Source organism: Mycteria americana, chromosome 4 (assembly GCF_035582795.1).
Source record: "Mycteria americana isolate JAX WOST 10 ecotype Jacksonville Zoo and Gardens chromosome 4, USCA_MyAme_1.0, whole genome shotgun sequence".
Lineage (NCBI taxonomy): Eukaryota > Metazoa > Chordata > Aves > Ciconiiformes > Ciconiidae > Mycteria > Mycteria americana.
In genome coordinates this window covers 18,031,778-18,045,923 of record NC_134368.1, presented here as the reverse complement: position 1 = coordinate 18,045,923, position 14,146 = coordinate 18,031,778, and the positions used below count along the sequence as shown (strand labels likewise).

The 14,146-nt window shown below is 41.1% G+C and overlaps 1 protein-coding gene across 3 annotated transcripts in view; it reads left to right on the top strand.

Annotated features, from left to right (window-relative positions):
- Positions 1-4,807: 4,807 nt before the first annotated feature.
- TAPT1 (transmembrane anterior posterior transformation 1) overlaps positions 4,808-14,146 on the top strand; it is a 50,837-nt gene continuing 41,498 nt past the window's right edge. Inside the window, exons 1-2 of one of the 3 annotated variants that reach the window (XM_075499798.1) lie at positions 4,808-5,117; positions 9,937-10,067. In XM_075499798.1, the coding sequence (XP_075355913.1) occupies positions 4,877-5,117; positions 9,937-10,067 (372 nt within the window). In that variant the 5' untranslated portion in view covers positions 4,808-4,876. Of the gene's footprint in view, positions 5,118-7,495; positions 7,786-9,936; positions 10,068-14,146 lie in introns of those variants that run through there. The other 2 variants (XM_075499799.1, XM_075499800.1) reach the window with 2 other exon arrangements.

Here is a 14,146-nt window from a genome sequence, read left to right as displayed (position 1 = left end):
GTTCAGGTATCTGCAGTTTAAGTATTAGTTGTGGCATTTTGATCGAGACACAAATCCTGAAGAAATCTTGACACTGAGAAATGGAGATTAGACCATGGGCAGGAAAAAAACTGTCACTGACAGTCACAGAAAAAGTATTGCCTTGATAACAACATTCAAGATATCTGACAGGGAAAGAGCTATAAAAATATTACACCAGGGAACTCCCAGAAGTCTTAACAAAAATCAAAGAATATTATGAAATTTATTTTTAAGATAATGTGAGCATGTTTTTAAAAACTTGTAATACTGAACTAACCTTCTGTACCTCTGCCCTTCAGTCCTCCTTGCACTATGGTCCCAGGATAAGATGCCACATAAAAGTATCTCAAAAGAATTATTTCTTCCAAAGATTTCAAAGATGGAAGGTGTGGAAAATCAAGCTGTCACTGGAAAGCACCATTGATTTTAACTGTGCAGCAGCTACTGTGCTATATAATACCGTATCCAAAGCAAACAAATAATGGAAATGTACCAGTGAGAAGTCAAACCCGACTTTCAGGTACTGTAGTATTGCATAACATAATTTGTACTTGCATTATTCAAGGACATACTGATGTTGAGTAATACCCTTAGCTTACCTAGGAGTCAACCTAATTTTTAGTGAGCCTACAACTCAGGAAAAAATATGGTAAATGCTAGCATTGTAAATTTTATATTGAGATAAGAAAAAAAATGAATAAGTGAAACATGTAGGGTGCTAGTGTTTATACAACAATTTCTTACACTCATTATTTTTCATATGTGAAGATTATCCCATGCAAAAATTCATGTGCTGCTTAGATGTTGAACATAAAATGGAGGAAAGAATCTTTACATGATTTTTCTCCTGTGGGCGTAAACAGATATTTTTAACTTCAGCTACCAAACACCACTGACTGAGACAGAATTAGATTATACTTCCAACCAATACTTCTGTACCTTGCAAATATATGACAGCTGCAATTCTGAAAGATTTAGAACTAAGTTTGTTAATATCAGTTGTTGCTAAGAGATGCATTGCCTTTAGTAGAAGAATGAATATGCACCCACATACTAAGTGGATCGATGAACTAGAAGTCACAAACCCACTACAAAATAACTTGTTTATATTACAAAAGGGCCTGAAAATATTGTGGAAAAAAATCAGCATTATTGCACTTTGAATTCATTATGAGTTTTGTTGACTTGGCTCCTCACAGAAGGTGTACTCAGTGATGACATTTTTAAAAATGAAGAATGACTGAAAATTACATTGAAGACTATAACTCAATATAATTCTTGCAGGAGACTCAAGAAATTAAACCATTAAACCATACATTTTTAGTATCTAGTCTTTTTTGAATGATATTGCAAAGTCTAAAGAAGTTTGAGCCTCACTGACAAAAAGCTTACAATGGAAGATAGATACCAGATGTTTTCATATAGTTATGAGTATTGCAGTTACTCATAACCATTTCATACAGCTATGAGTATTGCATTGTTATTATCACCATTTTAACACCTGCCTTTTCTTTATTGCTAGTTAATGTATTCTCCAGTTTCACTTACCTCTGCTTGGTACAGTATACTGAGTTTCTGCACTTCTCTCTAGACTTCTTTCATATTTTCTAACCTATGTCTATAATTTACTTCTCATATGAGATATAATTTTGTTGGCAGATTTTTTTCCATGTTTGTATTGCTCTCTAAAAAGAAGATCTTACCTGACCTCTTTTTAGCACACTTCACTGATAGACCAACTATGTTAAGAGGGGATATCTGGTTTGGTGGGGGTAAATGACATAGATGGCAAGGTCTGAAAAGACAACGAAGTTCTGCCAGCAAAAAGCGCGATAAAAAATTATTATCCATTTTCTGGGTCTTCTTCTTAATGACCTTTTGTCGGGTCTTGTGGGAAAAAAAAATCCATTACAAAAAAGGAGGAGTTTTAGACCATGTAAAAATGTTCTTTAGAAAAAGACCATCCTCACTAGGAGACATAGTAGTTGCAGCAATGAGTACTCAGGGACTAAAGCACAACTGAGCTGGACACACTATAAAAGTTTTAATACTCGACAGTGCCAGAATAAACTTTCCTGATATCAAATTAGCAAAAATCCCTCTGTGATGATTATGTATAAGATACATTATAGGTAGATAAACATTACTCTAGTATATGTATGGAAAATTTAAGGCAAAAAATGAAGTAGCTTGCGCAAGGCCCCAAAGATCAGCAGTGCTGACGTTTCTAATAAAATTCAAGTAAATCTTAATTCCCAGTCTGTATTCACTGCACAACTATCCTAATGGTTTTTGCTGTTGTATGAATGAAACTGCTTTTTCTCCTTGGAGACAGTCATTATTTTGAAACAATCCTCCCTTCCCTCCCTCCCCACCTGCTAATTATCTCTCGGGGAAAAACGTGAAACTCCAGCTGTGGGAACATACACAGGGCTGTGTTTTGTTCTAAGAAAATCGCTTCAGGAAAAAGATTGGTGACTGGTTATGAAACTGCAATGTGGATTCTGACCTGCTGCAGAGTCACTCCGTAGCATGTCTCATAGCAGATAAGCCATGGAAAGCAACAAAATACAGCTTCTCATGGCCAAACAGCAGATGGTCCCAGATAACTCCCAACAGCAGATATCGTAATGAACCACTACTTCCTATAACAACACTGCTAACATTTTTCACTAAACAACTTTTCCTCTCTGACTTGGCTAGTTCAAAGACTCAAATGTCTCAAGACTGGATTTTGCTGCAGTTGGGTTGACCTTCTGGAAGTGGCCACCATCCCAAAATATCACATCATAGTTGAAAAACACACATCTTTTTGCATGTGGAAAAGAACATAGTAAAATCTTGGCCAAGGATGGGTTACAAACTGGATGTAAAGTACAGAAAAAACATACAGAAAGACTCGGTGGGTAGAAACTTGAGGTTAGCTGCTCAATGAGTCAAAAATATGAGCCAATTATTAGCAGAACCGCACTGCAGTCATACTATTATCGTGCCTTCAGTTGAACAACTCCAAGCAGAATACTGGAAACTCTTGTAAACTAAGCGAGGTTATCTTGGGTCAACCCCTGAATAGAAAATGTATGTGCTGTCACAACTGGTGCCGGCAATTCATGAGATAGCTTCTCAGTGGGCCTGATGGAAAAAGAACATAGCTGGTTCTTAGATGATGCTTGGTGCTGCCAACGCCTTCATTTGAGTAAGACTGATAACAAGGTTGTGACAATTTGTTGTCCTTAAATATCATGCAATGCATCTTATGGATGGATATAGCTTTTATACACATTTGGAAGGAGAGAAGCAGGATATCTCTCAGAGTGTCATGTAACTTTGCATGGACTGCAACAGCACTCCTGCTGAGGGAATTTTTCAGCTCTTTTTGGAGCTCTTTGTTCTGCATCCTGTTTTTCCAACTGCTTTTTACATCCACAGAGAAAAGATGGGAAAAGAAAGCCCAAACTGATAATGTATCGTAGCTATCACTGTTAGCTCCTGGTATGATACTCTTATTACACATTATGAGTGCCTGTATAAAGTGTTCCACTGCCTGAAAATATCAAGACTTGGATTAATCCTACTGGATTTTAGGCATTTAGATCCACTAATGGCAATGGAAACGGGCACCTCTAGTCTATCCAAAGCCTGAAATGCTCTCTGAGACAATTGTACAATTAACTTAGAGTTATAGAGGAAGGCTAATATGGCCTTCCAAAGAAAGAATAAAGCACTTCTCTTTTTCCAGGATGACTGGCTAAATATTAAGCTGACTGAATCTGGCCTCTGAATGCATGATAAAAACACGAGAACTGAATGTGAAAGAGATCTAGTACTTGAAATTCAGGCCAGGTATTTTGTCCTCGTGCCCATGTGAATTCCCTCTGCAAACAAGTGCTTCACTGGTACCTTGAGCTCCCTGCTTCTTATATTCATGTTTACTCTTGTATAAATTATAAGCACTTTGAGACAGGAACAATTATTTTTCATTAATATGGGCTCTGACAAGCCTTATCACTGCCAGTATCATGCTGCCAGTAACCAACAGCATTTCCAGCCTCAGCATTTCATGAAGGACGAGATTTCAGACGATGGTTCTTGGGCTGGCGGGGCTTGTTGACCTTCGCGGGCTCCTCGAGCACCGGCGCCTGCCCTCCTGTGCCCGGCGGGGCGTTGTGAGCTCCGTGCGAGCCAGGTGGCTACAAGAGCGCCCATCCTTCACGCAGGTGGGCTTGGCAGCAGGGACTCCTTCCAGAGGCCTCTTGCGGGAAGAGCTACACAAACCCGGGGAGCGCAAGTCTGTGACCTCAAGTGCCCGGTCTAGTCCAACGCGTGTTACGCAGTTCTTGGAAATCCTGTTGGCTTTAGAGTTAATAATTCACCTCTCGCTTTCCATTTTCAAACAAGGTCTTTATTTGCATGGCGTGGTGTAGATTAATCACGTTATTTGCAATTGTTTTGAACTACTGTTCCCCAGCCCGTGTGGCGGGTGAAACCGTGACCATTACACACTTGTTTCTTACAACAACGGCAGAGGGCCCGCTAGATCTCTCCCCTAGCACAACTATGTTTATTTGCGCCCAGCGCTGTCCGTAAACCAGAGTAAGCTTCGAGGCCGGGCAGAGGAAGGCCCTGACAAGAGGCGAGACTGGGCGCGGGGCTCCCGGCACCTAAGCGGTTAACGCCGGCGGCGCCGCGGCAAGATGGCGCCGCGCCGGCTTCGCCCCCGCCCCCCGCGCCGGGCACTCGCGCGGCGGCCGGGCCTCGCCGCTGTCGCGCGGTGATGAGTCACCGCCAGGGGCGCGGCGCGGCGCGCGGCTCGGGGGCGGCGGGCACGGAGCGGGCGGCGCTGCTGGCGGCGAACATGGCCGGCGTTGCCGACGCCGCTGCCTCCGCCGCCGCGCCGGGCAGCGGCGGGGACGGACGGCGCGGCGGCGCCCCGGAGCAGCAGGACAGCGGCCGGGGGGAGCCGAAAACTCTCTGGGGGAGCAGCGAGCCGCGGCCGCCTCCCGCCGGCTCGGGGCAGTCGTCCCCGCAGCAGCGAACGGAGACGCTGGGCTTCTACGAGAGCGACCGGAGCAGGAAGAAGAAGCGGAGCCTCTCGGGTGAGGGGCCGCGGCGTGGCGGGAGGCCTCCGTCCGCAGGCCGGGGGCGGGCGGAGGGCAGCGAGGGCCCCCGGGATGGGTTGCCCCCCCACGGGAGGCCGGGGTGGCCGTGGCGGTGTTGCCCGGGGCGGGCGGCGCCTCCGGGGCGCGTCGCCAGCGCTGGCTCCTCGCAGCGCCGCCCGGCCCGGCGCGGCCCGCCTGAGGGGCCGGGGCCGGGGTGGGTGCCTGAGGCGGGGCTGAGCGCGCCGCGGCCGCCCGCCTGTGCGAACTTCGGCGAGCGACTTCAAAAAGTGCGCCGGGACCTCGCGGGCCTGGGGAGCGGCGTCGTTCAGCCGCCGCTGCTGCTGGGGAGCTTCCCCGCCGGCCGCGCTGCCTCGTCTCTCCCTGTCCTTAAGTTTAGTCAGCGGACTCGCCCGTGCCGGTGAAATAAAGCCCCTCGGCGTGACCGGTTGTGTCCCTGCTTTCCGCACGAGCGTGTTCAGGAAGGAGAACGGGGGCAGTGAAGTCCCTGTGCCCTGGCATGCACCATCTGAATCGGTCATCGTCGGCAGGTTATTAAACGGCAAGGGCATCATCCACCGAAGTGTTGCACGCTGAAGTTGAAACTCGGGTTGTTAGGCTTGATACCTGCCGAGGAGTGGCTGCGGCGAGCGCGTCGCACGGCGGTTACTGACAGGAGCAGGGCGGTTCAGACCTGGGCCCCAGTTTCCTGCGCCCCGCGGGCCGGGAGGGCAGCGGGCTCGCTGAACTTTCTTCCTGAAGTATGAGAAATGCTTCATCCTCTTAACGTTTCTTGTTACGTACACATAGCTACGCGGCCAATAGTCTTTGCCTCTACTACTGAAAGTAACGGTGCTGTTAGAGCCTGGAAGTTGTCTGCACGTTATTAGAAGTCTTTTAAACTAAATGTAGTTTACTAACAGGATTTTGTAGGGAAAAATAAGGGAAAATATCATGGCCTTTGCTATCGATCTGCAGCTGTATTTACATTTACACTTGAACTTGTTATTTCAGGTATCTACAGAGTAATTTTTGAAAATAACCCTGCCTTTTTCATAAAAATTGTCACTCAGTGTGGCAGGGTTGATTTAGTGTTGGTAAGGTTATAAATAACTTTATTAGCACCATATTCTTCATTGAGTGGCTTGCTGAAAATCTGGAAAGTGCTCGAAGTGGTGTTCAAATTTCCAGGCTTTCTGCCTCAGCGTTGGCTTGAATGTGATACCACAGGTTTTATCAAATACAAAAAAGAAAAAATAGGAATTAGGATTTGACTTAAATAATCTGCCAACAATTCAGTGCTTTCCTTCTGAGCTTGACAGGTGCTATGTCCATTTCTGACGTGTTATGTCATAGGACATGCAGCATCATTGGCTGCGCTTCTGTGGCATTGATGAAACTGATGTAATTTCCATAGTTGTACACTCAATTGGCTTGATTGTAGTATTATGAATTGCTTTGTGGCAAAAAAAAAGAATCGTCAAAATACATACTGATGTGCCTGAAAGAGCGCTGAACAAATAACTTTGTGAAAAGTAAGGAAATTGTTGGGAGGGGTCTCCTAACTATCTTCCAGCAATTGATTTTAAATTAAAAAATAGTTTAAAAATCATTGGCGTGATCTGACTCTTCAGGACAAGAAAACATTAGAAGAACAGGCTTCTTGATAGAGCAACTAAAAATTTGAATTCATCTAACAGTAGCAATATGTTAAATAGTAGATAGAAGTAGGGTTTTGTCAAGATGTTAAAGCAGGACTGTACAGAGAAGTTGTTCAGAGGAGAAGGAAATACTTGTTTTTAAAAAAAATACTGTGCTGTTTTAGTCTTGATTGATTTATTTGAGTGTTTATGGAAGAAGTGTGTGTGTTTAAGATTGACGGAACTGAAGTGAGTGCCTGGAATTGTTGCGTTTAGGATTAAAGTTGTGATTTTATAACAATAGGAAATTATTGAGACACAGTGCATTTCACATTTGCACAAATTTTCCTCTCCATTTCTGGTTAACGGTTATCCTTTGTGTAGCTGTGCATTTAAGTATAACTTAGGTAAATAATTCTCTTTTTACCTTGAAGGAATTAGTGGTGTTTTATGTTCTGAAGATGCTTGTGCATTTCTGGCTGAGATGGGGAGATAAATGAGGATGCTTTAAGCATTAGGAGTATAGTATGTGAACAATTTGAACTTAGGCCACAGTCTGAAACTTTCTGACTGCAAAGGAAGGAAATTTGAATTAGGGAAGGTATTTGAAGTAGGAATTAGAGTGTTTACTTATTTTTAAAAGAAAATGATGCTTTGATAGCAGCATTAAGCCGTTTTTCAGATGATTTATTGCTCTGCCCTGCCTTGGTGTCTCATCCTGTTCTTTTGCTTACTGTGTTTTTCCTACAGGGTCAGCCACTGATCTGTTTCACAGCTGGCACAGGACTAGGGCTGATGCTGGGTGGCAGTCAGTGCCCAGAAAGGAGCTGGCTGAGTGACTCTGCTTCAGTGCCTCCCCTGTCACTGGAGAGGTTGTTTTGCAGTCACAGTCTGGAGCTTGTGTATTGATGAACCTCAGTCATGAGGAGTGGTTATCTCTTAATATCTAGGGCATGAAAGTAGCCAGGTGGAATAAACTTAAAATCATTTGGTTTTCAACAGTAGGCCCATGAACCAGTTTGTGTGAGGTAAGGAGGCGTGGGGAACAAATAGCTCATTAGTTAGAATCATAGAATATCTCAAAGTTGGAGGGGACCCATAAGTTACTCTGTGATGGTTGCCCATATGCATGTATTTACTTCACAGGAAACTTCAGTTGTTTGAGATGCATTATCTTTAAGTTAGAGAAGGTCGGTTATCTGAGGTGGAAGAAAATACACCTGGGCAGTTAAGATAGTAGTTAATTTGTGTGTTTATATCTAAGGTTATCTCTTTTTGCTTTTAACTTTTTCAACAAGAAAGAATTGGGAAAAACAAAAAAGTTACAAGTGATAGTGTTACAAAGGAAGACTCCAGAAAACAAGTTTGCAAGGGATCTGAACAATGATTTAGTGATATGAACTTCTGCCTTATTTCACTGGAATGAACTTTGATTGAAACTTTACATGTCAATATTAGTTTTTTACTGCTCGTGAAACTACACGTTGGTTTTGTTTGTTTTAAAGTAAATACCTTTAAGGCTTACAGTAGCTTTGGCCTACTTACTAGATGTGGATCAGTAATATATAAATCATCAAAATCGCTATCCAAACAAGCTCATACAAGGGAAAACTGTTCAGTTCACATAGTTTAAAGCAAATCGTGATTTAAACAATTTATTAACAATACATAATTAACCAGCAGTCAGTGAATTATTTAGCTGTGATCAGTATCAGCAACATGATAAATCACAATTCTAGACATACACAGAATGTTAATACACCACCGCAAACCTTAAAATCCCTGTTTGTAATCCCCACAAGTTCTGGTCATACTCCATACATGTGGCCCCCACCCAAGGCAGTGTAGGTTGTAAGCACACCCTGCCTCTTCTGCTTCTGTTTGAGCTGATTCCTTCTTTGCTTTAAAACTTTGTAATTTTCTGGCTACTCTTCCAGCTAATGGTCGTCATCATCTTCAATGGCATGAATGTGGAGAAACCATTATCTTGGATGGTTTTGGGTGAACTCTTCACACGTAGCATCTATACTTGCATTCCTCGCTTAACAGCTGTTATCTAGGCTGTTTTACTAAGGGTGTGTTATGTAGCCTCTTCCTCCCCCCCCAAATGTGGAGCACTGTACCATGCAAGGGTCGTGTCCCCCCCCCAGCCAGTAGTCCCTAAGACTTTGGCTAAAATCTGAATTTACTCTTTGTGGGCATGTTCTTGTATCATGATAAATGCACTGTAGCTTTTCACCTATCTGTCTAGATAAGCGATTTCCATCTTTTGGATGTTGTGTGAACATTGAGAGTTTCTGTTTTTAAATGCCAATAATAACCAAAAATGTTGAACTTTATTGTAGTGTTCTGTCATTTCAGAAGTGTTACGAGGAGATAGTAATGTCAGACCTTGTCAGTGAGTGTCGAAGCTTAAGCTCAACTCCTTGTGCTGACAGCCTGAATTTTCGTAATTATAATTTCATATTTTATTTCCTTTTGCAAGACTACTCTGCACAAAGTCTTTTTTTAGAAGCCCTATGAGTAGACTAAACATAGGTCAGTCAACCTTCAGCTTATTTACCTACAGATATTCAGATGCAGAAGACCTGTACATGCTTGATGGCTTTTCGGTCTTGAAAGATGTCTGATCATCAGTCTTAAGTCTGATCATCAAATGATCAGCATGCTTTTACTGTTTATGCACTGAATCACTTGGCATCATGTATCCATGAAGGTTTTGCTCTTACAGAAAATTGTTCTTTAAAATAAAGAACAAGTTGCTAGTGTTGCTGAAACAGCAAATAGCTTTTAAGAAGTCTAAAATAGAGCTTAGTAAATTTAGGAGGACTGTCAGTACGTTAAGGATTAGATCCACTCAGCATATTGCATTCAGTGTAGCTGCTTTGAGTAATGTTTTGGAGAAGTGGGATGTCTGATGAAAATGATTGGCTGGGAAAAGTAGCTTGTTGTGTTTGTTGGGAGGCAACAGGGGAATGGGAGAGCATAGACTTGCTTCTCATATATATAGCTCCTTCCATACCAAGTTATTTGACATTATGGTTACTATCAGCGGAAACCTTCTGGATTAGATGTGATATAAATGAAGCATGTAGCAAGTAACAAAAGCATAGCAGCCTTCTCGCTTTTTGGAGGTCATGCCTGAAGTGTCTTCTGCTTATGTGTGTTCCTGAATGTAGATCTTTCATTGCTGAGATTCATCAGTGCTGAGCTAACAAGAGGTTACTTCCTTGAACACAATGAAGCAAAATACACAGAGCGGAGAGAGAGAGTATACACGTGCATGCGGATACCAAAAGAACTGGAAAAGGTGAAGTATTCTTTAAGATCTGTTTTAATTTAGAGCTGAAATCTGTTACATTAAATTATTTAAAGAAATATTTATTTTTCAAAACTTTTGCTACTAAAAAATATTTAAACATTTATAATGATTTAATTTTCAGTGTCAGGAACTTAAAGATTTGTGCTTCAGGGTTTTTTTTGCCTATGTTTGCTTGTTGCTGCTGGCAACTCATGGCCACTTGTTGATGTTGTTAGCAGAGAAGGACATGACTAACTTTCAAGTCTAGATGATGACAAATTCATTCAAATATAAAGATGCCACTGATCATTAAAGGAATAGTCAAACAGAAGAAAACTTTTGCTGCGAAATGTAATTTTACATTTTAAAAACCCCTTGTTTTAAAGATCTTTCCAGTCTAAAATGTTTTGAGGGTGGGAAAATTTCAGTCCTTTAAAAATATGGTGATGGATGAGTTTGTCGAAGGTTTTTGATTTAATTTTCATAGCCTTCTGTTTTGCTTCTTGCCACTGTTTACCGCATCTTCCCTCTATCCCAGTGCTATGGCCCTTCCTGAGGCATTTCTGCCACCTCCTTTATGTCGGCTTAAGATATAATTCTGGCCCTGCAGTGAGCCAATTCCAGTGCTGTAATATAGAAGAGTTTTATTCTGGCTTAACCATTTTGAAACCCTGTAGGGAGAGGGTGTCAGATTTGGGAGGCAGCAGGCGTATGCTCAAAGATGACAAGTAAGGCAACATTGGTAATAAGGTTTGGCTAGGCTGCAGTGTAATGATAACATTAAAAGTAATATTGCTAAAATTCTCAAAACCTCTAGGGATGAAGTTACACCATAGGGCTAAATCCATTTAACTCTAACTTATGTTGAAGGAAGAGTCTTGTTTCACTGTTCCTCCCACTTCAGTCTCCTGCCTTATGCATGCTGCCTGTTTTGCATGAGCTGTGGTGCTTGTTTGACTGTTCTCAGAGTTAAATCAGCTTATAATTTGGCAGTGAATGCTTCACTTTTCTTGCTCTGTTTGTTCTTTGCTAGGATAGTGAGCTGAATTGCTCAGCCAATATTCTTGAGAATCCAGAGCCTACACAAGGGTGGAAGGAGAGCTGTATAGCTTGGAGTAAGGGTAGAAAAATGAAAGAGCAGTGGAGGAGGGAGAGAGAGTAGAATACCCTTTGTCAGCAGCACTCAGGTTCCCCCCTCAGTATCATTAAATTCATCCTTGGACCACAATGAGACCTGGTTTTACAAAACTGAATTCCCAGTCAGTTACTGCAGAAAATCACAGTACGGATGAGATTGGGATGGATCTCTGAGATGATGTAGTCCAAGTCCTTGTTTAAAGGCGTGTCACCTACAACAGGTTGCTCAGGACCAGATCTAGTTGGGCTTTGAACATCTCCAGGAATGGTGTCTTCACATCCTCACTGTTTACCCATTCCAGTTTACGGTAGAATATTCCAGTTATGGTAGAGTCTCAGTTGAACAGTATAGCAGTTCTACATCATCTCCATTGTAATTATGTAGACTATTACATGCCATCTCCAAGCGACAGAAATTATTCTGAAGGATCATCACCATAGATTCCCAATAAAACTTTCAGTATGTAAGAACAAGTGAAGGCCAACAGTCTTTTATAAATAAGGTTGATGCTGTAAGTGGTGGAATTGATGTCTTTTGCATGGTAAATCAAGCTTCAGTCTGTACTTTGAATATGAAAGAATATGAAAGTGATTAATAAGCAGGTAGATTTAAAAAGTGATAGTTGTCTTTTTACAGAGAGATTATGAAATAAATGTTACTTCTTTGCATGGGCTTAGTCCAGGTTAGTATACATACTAGCTATATCAAATTAAATCATACTTGTTGAAAAAAATTGAAAAAGTATGATGATGAGCACCTAGAAAGCAAACTAAATAGTGTACAGATCATCACCTATTGCAGGAATCACTTGACTGTGTGATTCAAAAGTCTGCTTAATTTTGAAATAAAGCATGTGAGACACTAGGAAAGGAAAAGAAGAATTTTCTTAATGGCTTGTCTTGTTTACTATCTAATAGTATAATTGCAGACTACAAATGGAAATCATGATCAGGTAGAGTGAGAATAAACTGGAATAAATTTATCAAAGCCTAATCTCAGGAGATATTCTTTAACATGCACTTATTACATGTTCATAATTTTAGAGTGGGCTGTGATGTTAGAAGGGTAGTATTTTTGTTGTGGTTTGGAATACTCCTTTTTTCTTTAGAGAAGCTAGATAATTTGTAATATAAATGCTACTTCCACTCAAGCTTTTTGTGCAGTTTCAGTGGAGGTTCTTCATTGTAATAGATTATTTATACTAAATGAAAAGGTGGTCTCTCTTCCTGCTGCCTTAAGGGAACAGTTGTCAATTGATCTCAAAATTAAACTTGGTGGTCTTTTGCGAAAATATAGTTACAATGATGGAAAAGGTCTGTAAGCTTTTCTGTTAGCTCCTCAGTATCTGGAATGTAGCAGCAAAAGTAAGGTTTACAGAAGTTAGTGGAAGGTTCAGTGCTGATTAAATTTCAACAGGTGCATGTAAATGTGCAAGTGCAATGTTGTAAAAAATTAGGAAAATGAGGACATTAAACAACAATTGCAAATATTAATGCGAGCTTATAAAATGGGAAAAACCGTGATTACACTTGGGCAGAGAAAAAGTCTGTCTGAATCAAAAATAAAATGCAGAATTGTTTTCTAGATTATAATGGTGCCCTCAAAGAATAAAGGGACAAAATGACAGACTATCTTTCTATTTTGCTTGGGTTAAGGAGTTTTTAAAAAAAAAAAAAAAAGGCGGGGGGGGGGAAGATGCATGTTCAGCTCCAGTCATCCTCAGTGCTTGAATACTCAGCACCTGGTTTAAAAGTTAGCAAAGAAATAGGTAACTTGATGGCATGTTAAAATGCAATGCAATGCATAAATTTGTCCATTATTGGTAACCACTGCTGCTGATAATTTTGAATCATAATTCTGCTGAAATTTTAGAAAATGGTACTAGAGGTGAATGAGTGAATATCAGGTAGGAGACCTTAATGTCGTGGTGGTATTGAAGTACAGACTGCAGAATTGGTGGAAGTAGTGTTATGAGGGAAAGCAACAGCTCAGAGATGATGGATATTGTGGGAGATAAAAGTAATTTACTTGTGCTTCGGTTTACCCCCCCACCCCCAAACTAGTGTCTTCCTTTCCCATCAGCAGTACATACAACTTTCAGGTGTAAGTGCATATGTGTCATGGATATCTAGGCCTGCTTAGATGTTTCTAGTCTTAACAGTGTAGCCAGTTAAGCTTGCCTTTTTACATGATTTTCCTTGCAGGAAAAAACACTAGCTTCTGGTCTGACAGAGGCATAAAAGCATATGCCTAGAGTCCCATTCAGGTAAATCTTAGATACATTCAAAGAGCAGATACAGAAGGAATGTCATGTGGGGAGAGTCTGGTATATAAGAGCTTTCTAATTGCAGAGTTTAGGTCTATTTTAATTATCATAGAGTTGCTTGGCTTGTGGCTATAATGAAATGGCTTTAACTGTTTCTGTAAATTAAGGATAAAGCATTTAAACTGAGGGCAACTGGAAGTTCACCTCTTCATATTTTATATTATTCTTTGTATGAAAAAGGTGGATATTCTCTGAAGGAGAACTACCACAGCTGTAATTAGCTGTGCAATAGAAAACTAACAAGGTAAAAAAAAATTTTTGGGGAAAAAAGCATATTAAAAAGGATGTAGGCAGAAAATGGCTGTGCACATGTACACACAGCTGTACATTTTTTTTCCTAAGGTTAAAAACATTAACTTTTGTAACCTTAGAGGAAAGTCACCATTGGAAAATGAGCTACAATTATATCCAAGTGCAGTTCATCTATTCAATAAAGACTGAGTTCAGTGATCCATGGATGTCTGCAAAAGCCTTGCTCCTTGGACCTTTTGCAGAATTTTTGCTGAGTAGCCTTCCAAGTGCATAGCATGTTATTTTTCTTACAGTTCAGCTGATTGAACAAGTGAGAGTATTGTGCTTATTTGGTTAATTAGTCTTATGTAAATGCATTTTTCATAAAATAAT